The 16,864-nt window shown below is 36.9% G+C and overlaps 1 protein-coding gene across 1 annotated transcript in view; it reads left to right on the forward strand.

Annotated features, from left to right (window-relative positions):
• Window positions 1–16,864, forward strand: part of CSMD1 (CUB and Sushi multiple domains 1) — a gene marked incomplete at its 5' end in the record, with an annotated part of 480,927 nt that overhangs the window by 361,301 nt on the left and 102,762 nt on the right. Inside the window, 4 exons of the mRNA XM_009646490.1 lie at window positions 43–123; window positions 269–382; window positions 6,277–6,465; window positions 10,659–10,805. Coding sequence (XP_009644785.1) covers window positions 43–123; window positions 269–382; window positions 6,277–6,465; window positions 10,659–10,805 — 531 coding nt within the window. The remainder of the gene's footprint in view (window positions 1–42; window positions 124–268; window positions 383–6,276; window positions 6,466–10,658; window positions 10,806–16,864) is intronic.

Raw genomic sequence — 16,864 nt, forward strand, 5'->3', positions numbered from 1 at the left:
TAACAGACCAGTATTTAATCTTTATTTCACTTAAATTTGCAGCTTATCAGCTGAAGAAGTGCCAGCCTCCACCCATAGTTCCACATGCAGATTTGTTTACAGAAGATGATGACTTTGAAATAGGTGAAAAAAGAGTATCTCCTTTTCTTTCTCATGTTTTCTAATTAAACTACACTATTAATATATTTCATCTCCCACCTGAGTTTTTGGTATACTTCTGTTTGAGAGGTTTCTTGGAGTTTAACTTTTTTGTCAATAACTTTTTCAGGAGATTTTGCAAAGTACAGGTGCCATCCTGGTTTTACCCTTGTTGGACAAGATATATTAACCTGCAAACTGAACGCACAGTTGCAGTTTGAAGGATCCTCTCCGTATTGTGAAGGTAAATACATGCTTGCATGTTCTGCATATCATTAGTATGCATCCTTTTTTATCTTCCTATACATTAAGCATCAAATTTTTGGACACTGTCTTTTCATTAATGTTTAAAAGAAAAGTTTCCATTTGTTTCCTCAATATCTAAGAAGTGCACGCATTTTCAAATTGCACAGACATTCAATTGTTTAGAATCAATAGACAAATTAATTTACCTATTTAACTACACCATTAATGAAAACAATTATTTCTAAAAATGAATTTAAAATATTTACCATTGTTTCATATCAAACTAAAGAATGCTTTTTAACCCTGAAGACTTTTAAAATATGTATTTAAATTAAGCTTTCAAAATAAAATAAGAAATTATTCTCTCTGCTTTCACAAATATGGTGACATTGCATCACAAAGTCACATGAAAAATGTGTTCTGAAATAATATGTAGCAAATTTAAATTCATGGAAGCACTAAACATCTTTCAACTATTCATCTTATGTTCATAATTACAGTATTTAAAACAAAGAATTAAAAAATTTAATATGAATTATGTTTAGGTGTTCATTCATACAAAATTAACTCATCTTCATGGAAAACAAGTATATCTTGGAGATTTGTACTAAGTCCTCCAAATTATTTTTTTTCAAGAGATGCTGTTGGTTATTTTTGGTTTGGTTTGGTTTGGTTTACTTTGTTAAAAGTTGGACAGCAAAAAGATTTTGAAATGTTGAAAAAGTGATCGAGAAAGTATCTGTCAAATTTTGTCCTGGAGTACCTCAATTTTTTGGGGGGAAAAAAAGTTACTGATGAGACACTATCATGAAAAAGTGATCAGAAGTTCTCATATTCATAACATATTAATCAGGGTTAGCTTTGATCTATAATATGTAATTACAGATGAAGTATCTTCCATATCATGAGGTAACAACATCCATATGCACAACAGGTAACACTAGAAGCACAGCAATTATTGTGACACTTTATCAATAGTGTATGTGTACCTTCCTTCTTGTTACCCTGTTTCTCTGTTTCCATGATTTGAAAATTAATAAAAGATTCATAGTACAAGCTGCATTAGTTTCTTGATGTAGATATATTTGAGACATCTGTAAGAAATTTGTCCATATGATTACCCATGCCCGAATAAAAGTTTTTACTCCTCCCCCTTCTTAACTTGTGCATACAATAATCTGGGATCTGTCATAGACTGAGAGACAGGGACTCCATGCCCCTGCTTTGGGTGGAAAAAATTCAGTATTCATTTTAGGACCCTCATCATAAAATATGCAAAAGTAATGAGAAAATTCTGTGTTTCTGTATATTTCCTCATTAGATAACTCAATACTTATTGATGCTTGATTTTTTTTTTAATTAGTGTATTTTAATAAGATAATTGTACTGAAAATCCAGTTCTGAATTTTAAGTTATCAGTATGTTGTGGTTTAACCCCAGCTGTCAACTAAGCACCATACAGCCACTCTCACTCCCTGCTGGTGGGGTGGGGGAGAAAATCAGAAGAGTAAAAATGGGAAAATTTGTGTGCTGAGATAAAGGCAGTTTAATAAGCGAAGCAAAAGCTGCACATGAGAGCAAAGCAAAACAAGGAATTAATTCCCTACTTCCCATCAGCAGGCAGGTATTCATCCGTCTCCAGGAAAGCAGGGTTCCATCATGCATAATGGTTGCTTGGAAAGACAAAATTCAACTGAAAAATAATAGCTATTAGTGGTATTGGAAAATGGATGGGTCTTTTGTTTTATAGAGCAAGGTAAAGCAGTCTCACTGTCTCAGTATCTCAATTTTTATGTCTTTAACAATATGAATCTTGTAAAATGTTCAAGTCTAACTTCCAGCCTAGAGATTAAGCCATACAATCAGCAGCTAATCTATACTGGGGAGAAGTTGATGAGTAATTCATTATGGTGCAGAGAGCCAGCAAAGGCTGCCAAGATGAACATTGCCAATTTGCCACATAATTCCAAAGTGCAGCCAGCCTCCCAAACTGCCTTCCCATGTCCCTGAACTACTCCAGAACTGTTCCTCTCATAAGTCCCTGTGGTATGTTTCCTGTGGTTGAGGTTGGAAGGGACCTCTTGTCCAATGACTCTTAGCTATAGGAAGTGAATTTTGGCCATAGGAAGAGTTAGAGCTAATAGCTTGCTGTGTAAGGATATTTGGCTACTTCTGCTCTAGCACAGGAGATGTACTGAGGTATTTACAGCTTAGACATAAGAGTGTCAGTTTTACTTGACTTTTCTGCCCTAAGAATATGCTGAGGGCAGCCTCACAAGACACTATTTTTGTCTCAGTACCACAGAAGAATATTCTATATCGTCTTTCACCCTTTGTTTTACTATTTGCGCTGATTTTTATTTGAGAGGTGCAATTTTTTTCACATAAACAGTACTCCTTCTTTTTGGAAATTGTTCTGTTAGTAAAATTTCAAGTCCACTAAGTGAATACAATAGAATATATGGAGGAAGGAATTCCTACAGCAATCCTGCACTGATCTGTTTCTTATGCTGCGTGCATGTGATTATTTTTTCAAGGAAATTCTCTGACCTTTAAGCTGTTGATTTTTAATAGTCACCCGCCAAATAAATGTTCTTAATTACAAAGCAACATCATACTTTTCCTCAATTATGAGAGAAGGGCATGAGGAAACATCTGTGAAAAGCACATTTTCCCTTGTGGTAAATAAATTTGTTTCAGGACTCTTCTTAAGAATCAGCTGCAAGGAAAGAGAAAGGTAGCAGCAGTCCTTCTCTGTTATTGATAACTTCTACCTGCTTTTGAAAAAATGATTTTTTTGTTGTTATTTTTCAAACCTAGCAAACAAAATATCTCCTTGCCTTTTTTTCTGCTTCTCTTTTTGTCTCTGGTGTCCTTTGCAAGAAAAAATAGATGATCTAAGAGCAAAGCAGATGAAAGAAAAAGGCAGAAGAAGTAATTTCTGTGACTTTCTTATCTTTTATCTCTCTGCAATTGCTTAGTCCTGTCTTCTTTTTGCAGACCATCCTTACAGTGGCCAGTTCTCCTCTGGAGCATTTTCAGAGGTTTCTGACATGCTCACAGTCAAGGTGTCTGTGCTTTCTTGAGTGTGATTCTTTCTCTCTATTCTATGACATTTTGTTTTCCCAAAGGAAACTACCAATTTTCACTTCTCTGGATTGAACACTTTCCTCTCTCTTTTTGCTGCATTTCCTTCCCTAGCTCCATTTCTTTTATAGACGTGCAAAGAGTTTCTTGAGTTAGTGAAGAATATCTCAACACTTTATGACAGTGTTCTGTGGATCACTGTAAACTGATCTCGGGTTTTTCAAACCCTAATTTTGAATCTTATTCTTACTTGAAAATCCTCCATCCCAGATTCCAAAAACTTCATACACTGCAGTAAGTAAACAGAAGTTCATGCAGCCTGTTCTTAAGAAAATACTTATAACACACCTCTTTGGAAATCATACCTGTGGAACTTATCTGAAAGAGCACGCATGTAAAGGGCTGTGATACTAAGTAACAGTGTGACAGTGTGTTTTTTCATTTTAAGATAATGAGAAAGAGAAGCTACTGTCATTAAATACGTGCAATGCTGTATTCCACACAGAAGCTTGTGTGAAATTTATGGGTGTAATTTGGCTACATGTGTTTCTATCTCAAGAGACAATCCCTGAATTAAAATAATCAAAAGGATTCTTACTACTTTATATTCCATTAACCCGTAGGCTTTCCCTCTCTTAGGATGTCTTCTATAAAAAACAGCTTTAACTCTTAGAGGTACTCTCCACTACAGCCAGTGCTGCCAAATGATAGCAGAAAGGGACACATGCCAAGGAAAAATTATTTGCTTGCCATTTTTATTGCAGCCCACACCTCGTTCTCCCTGCTTGACAGTATTCTCTCACGTATTACAACCCTCCTTTTCACAGGCTGACATTTTTCTCTCTGACTGAAGAAATTTTTTAGCTAAACAAGACGAGGGGGAGGAGAGGAAGAGAGGGTTTCAAAAATCTAATATTTCTTCCTGCATTTGCTGGCATGATGCTACATATTCTCCAGTCTGTTAGAGCAGACTGAAGAAAATGTTACGACAAAAAATGAATAATAATTAGTTTTTACTTTTTCATGCTTTCCCCCCTTCTTATATCCCTAAATAATCAGAGTGGTTATTAGATAAGTGATTTAGAATTTATGCTATAGTATAAAAAAAATCACAACTGAAGAAAAATCACCCTGAATTTTGTGCTGAAGGCTCAAATGATAAGTCAGATCTGGGGAAGTCTTGGAACAGTAAGAAAAGAACTATTTTGGTTTTTATTTTCTTTTTTCTAAGCTTTGGTGTCATTAAGAAATTGGTAGTCCTCAGAGTTTGTAAATGAAGTTTGAAACATATCTTTCTCACTTAATGCATCATGATTTAAAATATTCTGAAGAATTTGGGACAGTGAATAGAACATTGTACAACTCAGGCAGGTACACTTTGTCTTACCTTTCACATGCAAGTCTGAAAAACTGTCTAAGTTAGAGAAAGGACAGGAATAAGACAGCTTCTCAAAAGCAAAGGTCTATGCACTATGTAGGAAAGTGACGGTTAATTTATATGTGAATTAACTGATTAAATTCCTATTTTGTTTGCATTGTTGCTTCTGGTGGAGGGTTCAGATTTATCCCCAGTGTATGGAACAGAAGGTAAAGACTGGACGTCTTTTATAAAATACAATTTCCTTCTCTACCAGTATGCTTAGTTTTTCTGAGAGGATGGTTAAAGATAAAGTCCTGACACTGTTTTCCAAAAGTTTACAGCAAAATCCTTCTTGGCTACAACTGAACCTAAATTTCATCTCCAAGTTTGTAAAAGGCCAACTAAGGGAAATGATCCAGTTTTTAATGTTTGTTTCTGATAGTTATGTCTGGTTTTTTTCCCCTGTACCATATTTTTTCCCCTGATCATTTTTCCTCTGTTATGTTTTTCACCTTTTCTATAACCTTTAATTTATGCAAGTACTTGGGTACTGTGCCAGACAGTTTCCAGGAATGCATTTCTGTCAAGATATATTTGTGAATCTTACAGAAAAAAACATTGTTAATATGCACATATATTATGAAATCGTGGACAAAATGTATCAGACTTCAAGAGCAAACAGACATGAAAAAATCAGTCCTGCATGCGACACAAAACATTAAAGAAAAACAGTGACCAACAAAAGAATTTCTTAATCAAAATCGGCATTTAGGGTGTAAAATTTACAGCATTTTAGTGTAGTATACTCCTTTTCATATGCAGAGATCATAAATGTGTATGAATACCAGGTGAAACTGTTCGTAAAATGTTATGAGTTGTGAGTTTAAATAACAGGGAGGAGGTTTCTAAGAAGGTCTTACTTGGATAACTTGGAGTATTCTGTATCCAAAATAAACCCTTTGTCTACGCAAAACATGTATATTTTCAAATGATCTGGTGTGCCTAGAAGCTCCAGTATGTTTTCATGTTCATGTGACAGATTTAATTTTTAAAGGTGGGTGCTTTTTTAAGAACTCAAATAGAAGACAGCTACTAGGTTTCCAAATAAAAAGTTTACCCAGACTTTTACCTCACCTATGTGAATGATCCCCTCAGCATATGTGAACCCCTTGACTGTAAACCCTTTGGGCTGTGACATATTTTGGAATTAATTTTTTACTATAATTTGTATCCTGTTTCATAAATACAAGGTTTATAAAAGTGGTCCTGTTTCTCTTTATGCTAAAGGGAACTTTATTGCTCCTTCTATCTAGAATATGATTTTAACATGTTTTCATTTGGAAACTGAACTTGAAGCATATCTCTGAAAAATAATAATATAATACTAAATGAAACACTTTATTTCATAGCTGTTCCTGTTGTTCTCCTTGTTGTGTCCTTTTTAGCACAATGTCCAGCAAATGAAATCCGTACAGAATCATCAGGAGTGATCCTCAGTCCAGGTTACCCAGGCACCTATCCCAACTCTCAGACCTGTTCTTGGACTATAAAGGTTGAGCCAGGATATAACATCTCCATCTTTGTAGAAATGTTTCAAAGTGAAAAGCAGTTTGATGAGCTGGAGGTATTTGATGGTAAGAGAGATTTAAATTCTATCTGACCACAAAAGAAAAAAATATTGGCTCAAATGGGGTTTGATTTCCAGTTGTTGGTTTCATACTGCATTGATGCATCTGAAACTGAAACAATAGTCCTGTATTTCTATTACTTTTGCCTTAAATCTACATTTGCTAGCTAATGAAATTTGTATAGATATATTCAAGACAAAGAAGCTTTTAAATTGTCTCAGGTATTGTTAGAGGAGGAGCAGTAGCAGCTGCAGCATTCCTATGAAAGTCATACAGGTTTCTGTTTCCTGGGAAATGTACAGAGGTGACAGAAAGGAGAAGTTAATATGCTGTTTTGTAATGGATCACTTCTGGTGAGGAAATGTTTTGTGGGTATAATTTCATTTCTCCAATTTAATAAAATCAGCTGAGGCTAAATACTCAAATTTCAGTCTAAATACCCAGTCTGCTTTCTCCATAGCATAGCAGACCCAGTGCTGTACCTTGTTGGAATACAACCCTGTTAAAGAATTTGACCATCTGTTTTGGGACAAAGAGTAGAGACATGACAAAAACTCAATTTCTAGAGTGTTACTCATAGTAGCAACCTCTCAAAGGGCCCTATTTAATTAACAGGCTATTCTTATTTTCTACTGAATTCTGAGCTTATTATCACTTGCTCTGTTCTCATTGATTGATGAGAATAACTAGTCCCTGATTGTTCTTTAATATATTTTTATTAATTTGGAGACCATTATCGTATCTCCCCTCATTAACCAAGAATATATGGTAACAATGATAGAAATGATTAATAGTCACTATGGGAGTTTCATAACATTAAAAAAATCTTAAAAGGTCATATCTTTTGAGGTATCTTTCTCTAAGTATTTTTCCTTAATAGTAAAATTTTAATGTCTAAAATTATTTTCAAATTTTTATAAAAGCATTCTGAAAAAAACCACAATACTTTTCATTCTTTTAAAAATGTCAGTTCATTAGCATTTTTTTCTCTTTATATTGTGTGTATTGGTCCTTGTCAGGTTTGTGGAGAAAATAGTCTGAAAAAATCTATTAAGACTGTCCTTTCCTCCACTCTGTTTCGTATTTAACATCAAGACAATATGTAGTGTGCCTGGAACATTTCTAGCGGTCTGATAATTTTGTTTATTTTCTTTTGAAAAATTCTGTTGAAACTGCTTAATGTTCCTGATGAAGATTTTTGGGTTTTTTCTCATACATTTAAATTTAATGAAACCATATTATCAATAATAGATCTGAGAGAAGAATTGTGATCATTTTTTAAGCATTGTCATTTTATAACATGAAATCACATTCTTTGTGATTCATCTCTAGTGCAGCTCTACTGAAGTAATTTTTTCTACCACCTACCAGCAAACTTAAATGAGAAAGATAATGGCATATTTATAACCTCTCAATACAGTGCCATGTAGAGATTCCTGAGTTAGCTCTCAACAAGTTCATATTTAAATATGGCACATTGCAGTGCCTTGCAGAGATACTTGCATGTGTCCCTGTGGCCACATTAGCAATGTGCTTTGCTAGGCTAATTAGTTCTACATCTCAGCATGATGAGTTGGTTGAGGCAGAAGGCAATGCTGATGTGGCTATACTGTTTCCAGTGATGGATATAACTCAGACTAGCTCATCCAGAGCTAGCTTAGGTATTTCTCTGTAGTAGTGCATTTTGCAATAAATATATATCATAGCCCAGGACCTTGTGTAGTCCAAAACAGCATACCTTCATTTAAGTTAGTAGAATTGCATGGGTCTCTCTACACCAGGTAAAGATATGTCACCAAACTTTATGCAGAAACTATATAAAGATTGGCAAGACAACTTTCAGATAAATAGTATTTGCTAAGGCATAGGTCTCTGCTTACTTTAAAAGGCAGCTTTGGAACGCAAACCAAAATAGTGACTACACCTAACTGACCACATTGTAAATTATGTGCTTCAGCAGCTGGATGATGATCAGTATAGGCATCCAGTCAAAAAGGCTACCCTGGTCAGCTGGGAGCAATAAGCCCATTACCCATTCTGACTTTCAGTCAGACCCTTTAGGAAGTCCCATCTGTATTTTAAACCAGAGAAGCCATATGTACCATGAATATAATTATTAAAGGCTTTTGAGCTCGAAAACACTGTATTCAGGCTACTTATTCTGAACAGCATTCACTTAATACAGCAAATATTCTTTGATTATTTTTTTTCTCCCTGAAATAAACCAACAAAATTCTGTCATTGAAATTAGATGGAAATATCAACTTTTACCTAATAGTTAGGAAAGCATCATATAACAGGTCAGCACACCAAAATTTGAGTATTTATTTCCTTATATAAACAAACTCTAAAATAATAAAAAATCAAACTCAAGAACATCTAAGTCATGATGCTGACTTTCATGAATATCAGCTGAAGAGCTGCCTGCTAGGTAAGGTATGGAAACTGGAACTCAACTTCAGAAAAAACAAACCAAACTAAAATACATTGAATCATTCCTCTGATCTACCAATAGCTAAAAAATGTGGTGTGGCATGTGGTGCTGTGCACTAATTTCATGATCTCTAATAAGGAAATATTCTCCCCTTTTTGTATGTAGTAGATCTTTATTTGTAATTATACTCTTTTAGCCCCTTTATTTGAGAATTTTGAAAGAACATATACATTCTAAACTAACAAGTAAAGTGTATTAAACAGATTTTACAAAACCCAGGGTAAAGAACAGAGAAACTAAATGAATTGTCATGTTCTGAATAATTTTTTCAAGCAAAAATAGGACTTAACCTCAGCATTCCTTATTGTTTTTCTTACATTGTTATCATCAAACACTAACTCCCTAATATGAAAAACAAACAAGCCACAAAGAATTTTGATAAGGGTATGACAGACAACCTGTGCCCAAACCTATGCTTATTTGTTCCTATTTTGTATATGTATTTATTATTTAGAGTTTATTTAGTAATACTTATTTAGTTGTAATGTTGTCATTATGGTGACTGAACTACAGTTCCTAAGGACTGAGAGGTTGTCTTCATCTTTATGGTTTGCTGTGGCTTTCATAGCCTCTCTTTTGTACCTGCAACATCCTGATCAGAAAATATACTTATTTTTTATTGGACTGGGGGGGAGAAGGCTGACAACAATTGTATTAAATTTTTAGGTGTCCTCTGAATCAGCTTTATTTTTGTGTTTTCATGCAACATAAGAAAAGCTGATCGGGCTGCAGCTGCTCAAACTCAGCAAAAATGAATTAAACAGACTCTTTATTTGAAATAGCTGCTGTGGCCAAGATAATGTTGGTTGAATATGGCTTTCCTAAAATTGAAAAATGCAGAGCGAAAGGCTTATGAAAGGGAGGAGTTCAGCTGGAGAAACCATAACCTTCATATGGAGGAAGAACATACCATTTTGTGTTTTAGAAAGCTTTCAATTGGACATTGGTTTGATACATAATTATTGTTTTTTCTCTTGCATCTATGTTGTTTTACTTTATAGGTAGCCCCCAAATCATTATCTGTGCTTCTAGGCTTTTATTGGATTGTATTGTGGTGAAGATATTAATCTAGTGCTAGAACATATTTTTTCAGCATCCTGTATTTATCATAAGTGTATGGTTTTTATACTAAAATGATGGTCTAATAAACACGCTACCTTTTAACAGAATTGAGTCCTAATGAAATATGTATTGTTAATTCATAGCACTTGTACATATGTGTATTTCACAGTGAAACTGTGATGAACTTATTTGTGATAGGGCATTTTTTAGCTGTGTTCACTATGTAATGTGGTGTTTAAAATTATACTAGCTGCAAAATGTCAAGGTATATATAGACTTGCTGCCGCTTACTAGTTGGAAAAGAGTTTAAATAAATATTAGATATAAAAGGACAAGGAGCAGAAACATAACCTCATTCAAAGTCATTCTTCCAAACAGAAAATAAATTTTAAAAAATCTACTATTTTTCAGTGTTTATGGGAAAACCACTGACTGTTTTGTATTTCAGTTTGTTTGTACCAAGATTTTTTATTGTGCCCTCTAGTGAAAGCCTAAAACTGGATGGATAGTTTAAATAGAGGGCTGTTAATTATTTCACTGTCAACGACATGTCACGTTATTTCCTAATCTTTAAAATATGGAAAGGATTACTTAAATTGGTAGTACTCTAAAACTTCAATAGTTTATTTATTCATCTCTGAAGGTTCTTCTGGGCAAAGCCCTCTACTAGTTGCTTTAAGTGGAAATCAAACTGGACAACTCAACTTTACAAGCAAAATGAATCTGCTATATCTTCGCTGGTCAACTGATCATGCAACCAGCAAGAAAGGATTCAAGATCCGTTACTCAGGTAACTGATTGATTTCCATTAAATTATACTTTGTGGTTACATATAGTCTGTGGATCCGAGACTGGTGTCACTGGCAAAATTTTGGGGTTTTTGATCATGGGTTAGTCTACACAACATCAGGCCTACTGACAACAGATAGGGTAGACCTGTCTCAAAGGCGGAAAAGGAGTTAACAGGACTCATTGAAAGAGCTTTAAACTAGATTTGAAGGGGGAAGGGGATAAAACCAGGCTCGCTACAGATAAGCCTGGGGACATCATGCCAATGTTTGAGGGATGGTGTGCTGGCGAGGTCCTTCAGTCTGTTCCATGATGTGCTGAGCACACTGCAGCACATTTGAAACATCTTTGTGTTAATGCACATGGCATAAGGAACAAGGAAGAAGAGCTAGAAGCTTTGGCCCAGTCCCAGAGCTATGACATCATTGGCATAAGCAAAACTTGATGGGATGAGTCCTGTGACTGGGGTGCCATGTTAGATGGTTATAGGCTCCTCAGGAGGGGTAGACAGGACAGGTGAGGTGGGGAGGTGCTGTAAGGGAGGGGTTGGATTGTATGGTGTTTACAGTTGGCAACAAGACAGTTGATGGCCTCTGAGAAAGGATGAAGGGGAAAGCAATAAAGCGGATGTTGTTGTGGGAGTCTACTATCGACCACTCAGCCAGGACGAGAACACTGATGAATTACTCTATAAGCAATTAGGGATATATCTAGATCAACTTCTCTTGTCCTTATGGTCGATTCTAACTTCCCAAACATCAACTGGGAATATCATACAGCAGACGCAAACAGGTCCAGGAAATTTCTGAATCATGTTGAAGAAGCATGTTGAAGAGAACTTCTTGGTGCAGGTACTAAGGGAGCCAACTAGGAAAACTGACCTCCTAGATTTGTTGTTTGTAAAGGGATAGGGACTCATGGGTGAAATGTTGATTGATGGCTGTCTTGGTCACACTGACGATGAAGTAGTTCAGCTTCAAATAGTTGGCAATAGGAAAAAAACTGCCAGCAAAACTTCAGCCCTGGATATGGAGAGAGCAGACTTCAGGGTGCTGAAGGAGCTGGTTAGTAAGGTCCCCTGGGAATCTGCTTTTGAAGGTATTGAGGTCTGTGAATGCTGGTAACGTTTTAAAAGCCATCTCTTATGTATGAGTGCAGGAGCAGGCAATTCCAAAGTGTCAGAAGTCAAGCAAGTAGGACAGAAGGCCAGCTTGGCTGAGCAGGGATCTTCTTCTAGAACTTAGGAGGTAAAGGAAAGTGTATGGACATTAGAAGCAAGGACAGGTGACATAAGGGGACTACAGAGATGCTGTTAGCCACTGTAAGGAGAAAATTTGTGCAGCCAAAGCTTGATTAGAGTTCAAGATGGCCAGCACTGGACAACAAAAAGGGCTTTTTTAAATACACTAACAGCAAAAGGAGGGTCAGAGATAACATTGGTTCATTGCTTGACAAGGTTCGTCACCTCACAAATGGGGACATGGACAAAGCAGGGATATTTAATGCCACCTTCATCTCTGTCTTCAACACCAATGATGGGCCCAGGGACCTCCAGAGCCTTGTGTTGGAAGACAATGACTGGGAAGATGATAACCTCCCAGACAACCTGGAACTTGTCTGAGACTTGCTGCTCCAGCTGGATGCACATAAATCTATGGGGCCTAATGGGATTCATCCCGGGGTACTGAAAGAGCTGGATGGTGTCATCACAGGACTTCTCTATTATTTTTCAATGATCTTGGGTGTCTGGAGAGGTCCCAGTCAACTGGAATCTGGAAAATATTGTCCTAATTTTCAAGAAGGGAAAGAAAGAAGAACCTGGTAATTACAGGCCTGTCAGTCTCACTTCAGTGCCTGGTAAATTATGGAGAAGGTTAGTCTGGGAGTTACTGAAAAACACTTGAGAGACAACACAGTAATTGGTCACAGCCAGCACAGGTTCATGAGAGGAAAGTCCTGCTTAACCAACTCAATTTCCTTTTATGACAGGGTCACCCATCTAGTTGACCAAGGGAAGACAGTAGATGTGGTGGGTTTGGATTTTAGCAAAGCTTTTGATACTGTCTCTCACAATATCCTTCTACATAAACTGCCCAGCACACAGCTAGACAAGCCCATAATACAACTGAGCAGTTGGCTGACAGCTTGGGCTCAAAGGGTTATAGTAAATGGGGTTACATCAGGCTGGTGGCCAGTCACCAGTGGGGCTCCCCAGGGCTCAGTTTTAGGGCCAGTGTTCCTTAATGTTTTTATAATTGATCTGGATGCAGGAATCAAATGTACATTAAGTTTGCTGACAATATTAAACTAGGAAGAGCTGTGGACTCCCTCAAGGGTAGAGAGGCCTTACAGAGAGTTCTGGATAAGCTAGAGAGCTGGGCAATCACCAACCATATGAAATTTAACACGAGCAAGTCCCAGATTCACCACCTGGGTTGGGCAATTCTGGTTATACATACAAATTGGGGATGAGAGGCAGGAGAGCAGCCCCACGGAAAGAGATCTGGGGGGTTGGGTTGATGGCAAGTTGAATGTTCGTTAACAGTATGGCAGCCCTGGCAGCCAAAAAGGGCCAGCTGAGCCCTGGGGTGCATCAGGCACAGCCTAGCTAGCCGGTCAAGGGAGGTGATTGTCCCACTCTGCACTGCACTGGTGTGGTTCCACCTCAAGTACTGTGTGTGGTTTTGGGCACCTCAGTGTAAGAACATCAAACCATTAGAGTGTGTCCAGAGGAGGGCAACCAAGAAGATGAAAGGTCTTGAGGGCAAGACTTCAAGGAATAGCTGAGGTCACTTGGTTTGTTCACCTTGGAGAAGAGAAGGTCGAGGGATGACCTTATTGCAGTCTACAACTTCCTCAAGGGGGGCAGCGGAGGAGGTGGTGCTGATCTCCTCTCTCTGGCGACCAGTGACAGGATATGAGGGAATGGATTGAAGCTGCATCAGGGAAAGTTCAGATTGTACGTGAGGAAAAGGTTCTTCACTCAGAGGGTGGTCAGTCACTGGAACAGGCTCCCCACAAAAAGTCTTAGTCATATGGTTTAGTTTTAGGTAGTCCTGCAAGGAGCAGGGAGTTGGAATTGATGATTCTTATGGGTCTCTTCCAACTTCAGATGTTCTATGATTCTATATACTATTTAGCATCAAATTAGGATTTATAAAGTCTGTTACTCTGAAGACAATAATTTATTATAATGTACATTTTGAGGATGTGTAATCATTCTATTGCAAGTTCAAGGTAAGCACAGGACTTGGACTCTCCATTTTTAAGCAGTTTGTCAAAGATCTCCAGATTGAAACTTCTCCAATATATACTTCTTTCTGCAACCTGCAGCCTTGTCTTACCAGACCTGGAGCAACACCTTTGAAATGTAGTGGGAGGGATAGCCCTTATATTTACAAAGAAGTACTCAAGAATGAGAATTTTGATCCTGAAATGTTATGCAGTACTCCAATTGCAATTCAGTACACAATTATTAGGTTTACAAATTCCTTGAGTTGTGGTGCTCAACTCTTATTACTCTGCTTTTCTTCATGTACAAATAAGTGGAAAACCAGAGGAGAAAAATCCCTCACTTCTTCAACAGGCTGCATGTGAATCTGGTATTTCATATCTGGTGATATGAAAATATATAAATAGTCTATATAGTGTTAAAAATTATGTCTCTTATTAAGAAAAAAAAAAAACAGTTACCAGTAGTGCAATACTGGATTATACTCTGTCTGTAGACATATTGAACCTTACTCTGTTTGCAGCCTATTTAAGATGTTTTCACACATACCTCTGCAGACATATTGCTCCTAAAAGACTTGGCTTAGGGATCATTTATGTGATGTAAATAGTGAGAGAGGTGATAATTACTGTCTGTTGTTAACATTTGCTTTTTCTGTGTTTGGACTTGATAAGCAATATAAAGGATGTGTGTGTTAATTTTGGTGACTAATAATTGTCAATATAAATTAAGTAGAGGAAGGAATACTAGGAATGTCGTAGAACAACATTTTACCAAACGCCAGATATCTCCCATTTAGTCATGCTAAATGCCATTTAAGGAGTTGATTTTCTCAGAGCTCACTCCTGTACCATCCATGTACCATCCATGCGCTGGATGTTTCTCTTGTTACTGAAACAGAAGATCAGGGCTCAAAGCATAATAGTGATCATTGTTTCGGGGACTTGAGAACTATGAGCAGAACTATGAGCTGTCAGGAAAAAAAAAAACAGTAAAAGCTTTATCTCCACCTTGCAAGCAGCCTTTTGAGTATTACTACAGACAAATTAAAATGGAGGGACGGAGGGAAAGGGAAGTTGTTTTCAGGCATACCGGAGATTAATTTAGTTTTTCATAGGGAAAAGGCAATTGCAGGACCTAAGAGATGGATTGAGAGTGTGGAAGAAGGAACAAAGAGAATCTGCCACATGATAACACTCACATGTGTGGCAGTGAAGGGAGTGGGCCTTCTGTCATGAATTTAAAGTGAGGAAGTAACTTGCAATCAGGCTTGCAAGAATAGAGTTCATATAAAGGATTTATTTTGCAAGCATCAAATTATTAAGGAGACTGATTTTTGAGGAATGAGGAATTATTTTACACCTTTGCGTGTATGCAAAACATGTTTTGCAGTAGTGAAGAAGTGGTCTGTCTAATTGCTAGGCTTAACTCATCAATTATTATGACACTAGCCACGACTAATAATAAAATTGAGGGACTGGAGAGAGATATGCAAACCTTATGGCTATGTTTTAGGAAAAAACAACTGTTTTGCTTTTTCCGCTTCACTAACAGTCAGTGGCTGCATTTTTCTCTAAACTTCTGTACATTTTACATGAGATTCAATGGGAATAATCAGCATGAAAGAAGAGTAACAGTGAGCGGCAGCATAAACAATTGGATTTGAATCTTAATGAGGGAAAGCAACATCATGGAAGTAGGAAAAATACAAGATCCCAAAAAGGCTATTGATACCGTGGCAGCTGCGACTGAGCCAGCAGGCTTCCTCATAATGAAGACCCTATTGAAATGAATTACAGCCCTCCCACAACCCTCCCCTTCTCCAGCTATGCCTGTGCACAAAATTTTGAAAATTGTAGTTTTGTCACAACTAGATTTCATTTGTAGATACAAATTTTCTTTGCTTTTAAAAAGTACTAGAAGCTTTCAGAGGGATGCTTAATATTGCCTTTAGCATGAGTTTACCTGTGTAAGCTATTTGTCTAATGTTACTTGTATGTTTTCTATCTTGTGTTTCAAGGCTTTTTCCTAAATCTTGGTAGAAAAGAGCTATAGCATTACAGCAGAGGAGTATTATTTTAAGGACTTTGAATATTATAGAGGCACTAGCACAATTTTAATCTAAATAATAAATTTCCTAACCGCACTAACACCTAGACGTTAAGTGATCTCTTCCTTAATCTAAGGAGTATCTGTGTATACAGTGAAACTAGGAGGGGAAGCATCATTTAAAATTTGTTGCAGCTCTAGGAAGTATTCCCTTTTTTCTTTGAAAGGAATGTAGCATGGTAAAATCACTAAAATGGATGCCAAAAATACAAGGAAAAGGTATGAAAATACTGCTGAAATACTACTTTTTTTTTTTTTTTTTTTTTTTTTTTAAATGCTTGTTTGTTGTTTTGTAGTGCTTAAACTTGACTTCCTGGTGCCCCCGGTTCCACCAAAGCTATGCAATTTATTACAAATGGGGAATATCTGTGAGTGCAGAAAATGGAACTTGCTGAGCCCAGGCTAGGAAACTTACTCTGTAAGAGACGAAACCTTGAAATTGCTTTGAAAGATACCTGCAGAACCTGTTTCTTGGCTTTGTTTTCCCTCATTATTTTATAATCCTGCATGCACATTCCTACCCAAGCAAGCTAGCGTAAAAACATAACAAAAAAGAGGTGGATGATTTTTTTTTAGGCAGTGATGGAAGGAATGAAAGTACACTACAGTACTTGGTGCATCTGCTGGAGGCACAGTGATTTGGGAAGCAGAGGGGTACTTAGCTTACTACTTTGCAAGTTCACATTGCCTCTGTAACAATTAAGGGCTTTTGTTTAACT

Source organism: Egretta garzetta, unplaced genomic scaffold (genome assembly GCF_000687185.1).
Source record: "Egretta garzetta isolate BGI_Z169 unplaced genomic scaffold, ASM68718v1 scaffold601, whole genome shotgun sequence".
In the NCBI taxonomy this organism is placed as follows: Eukaryota; Metazoa; Chordata; class Aves; order Pelecaniformes; family Ardeidae; genus Egretta; species Egretta garzetta.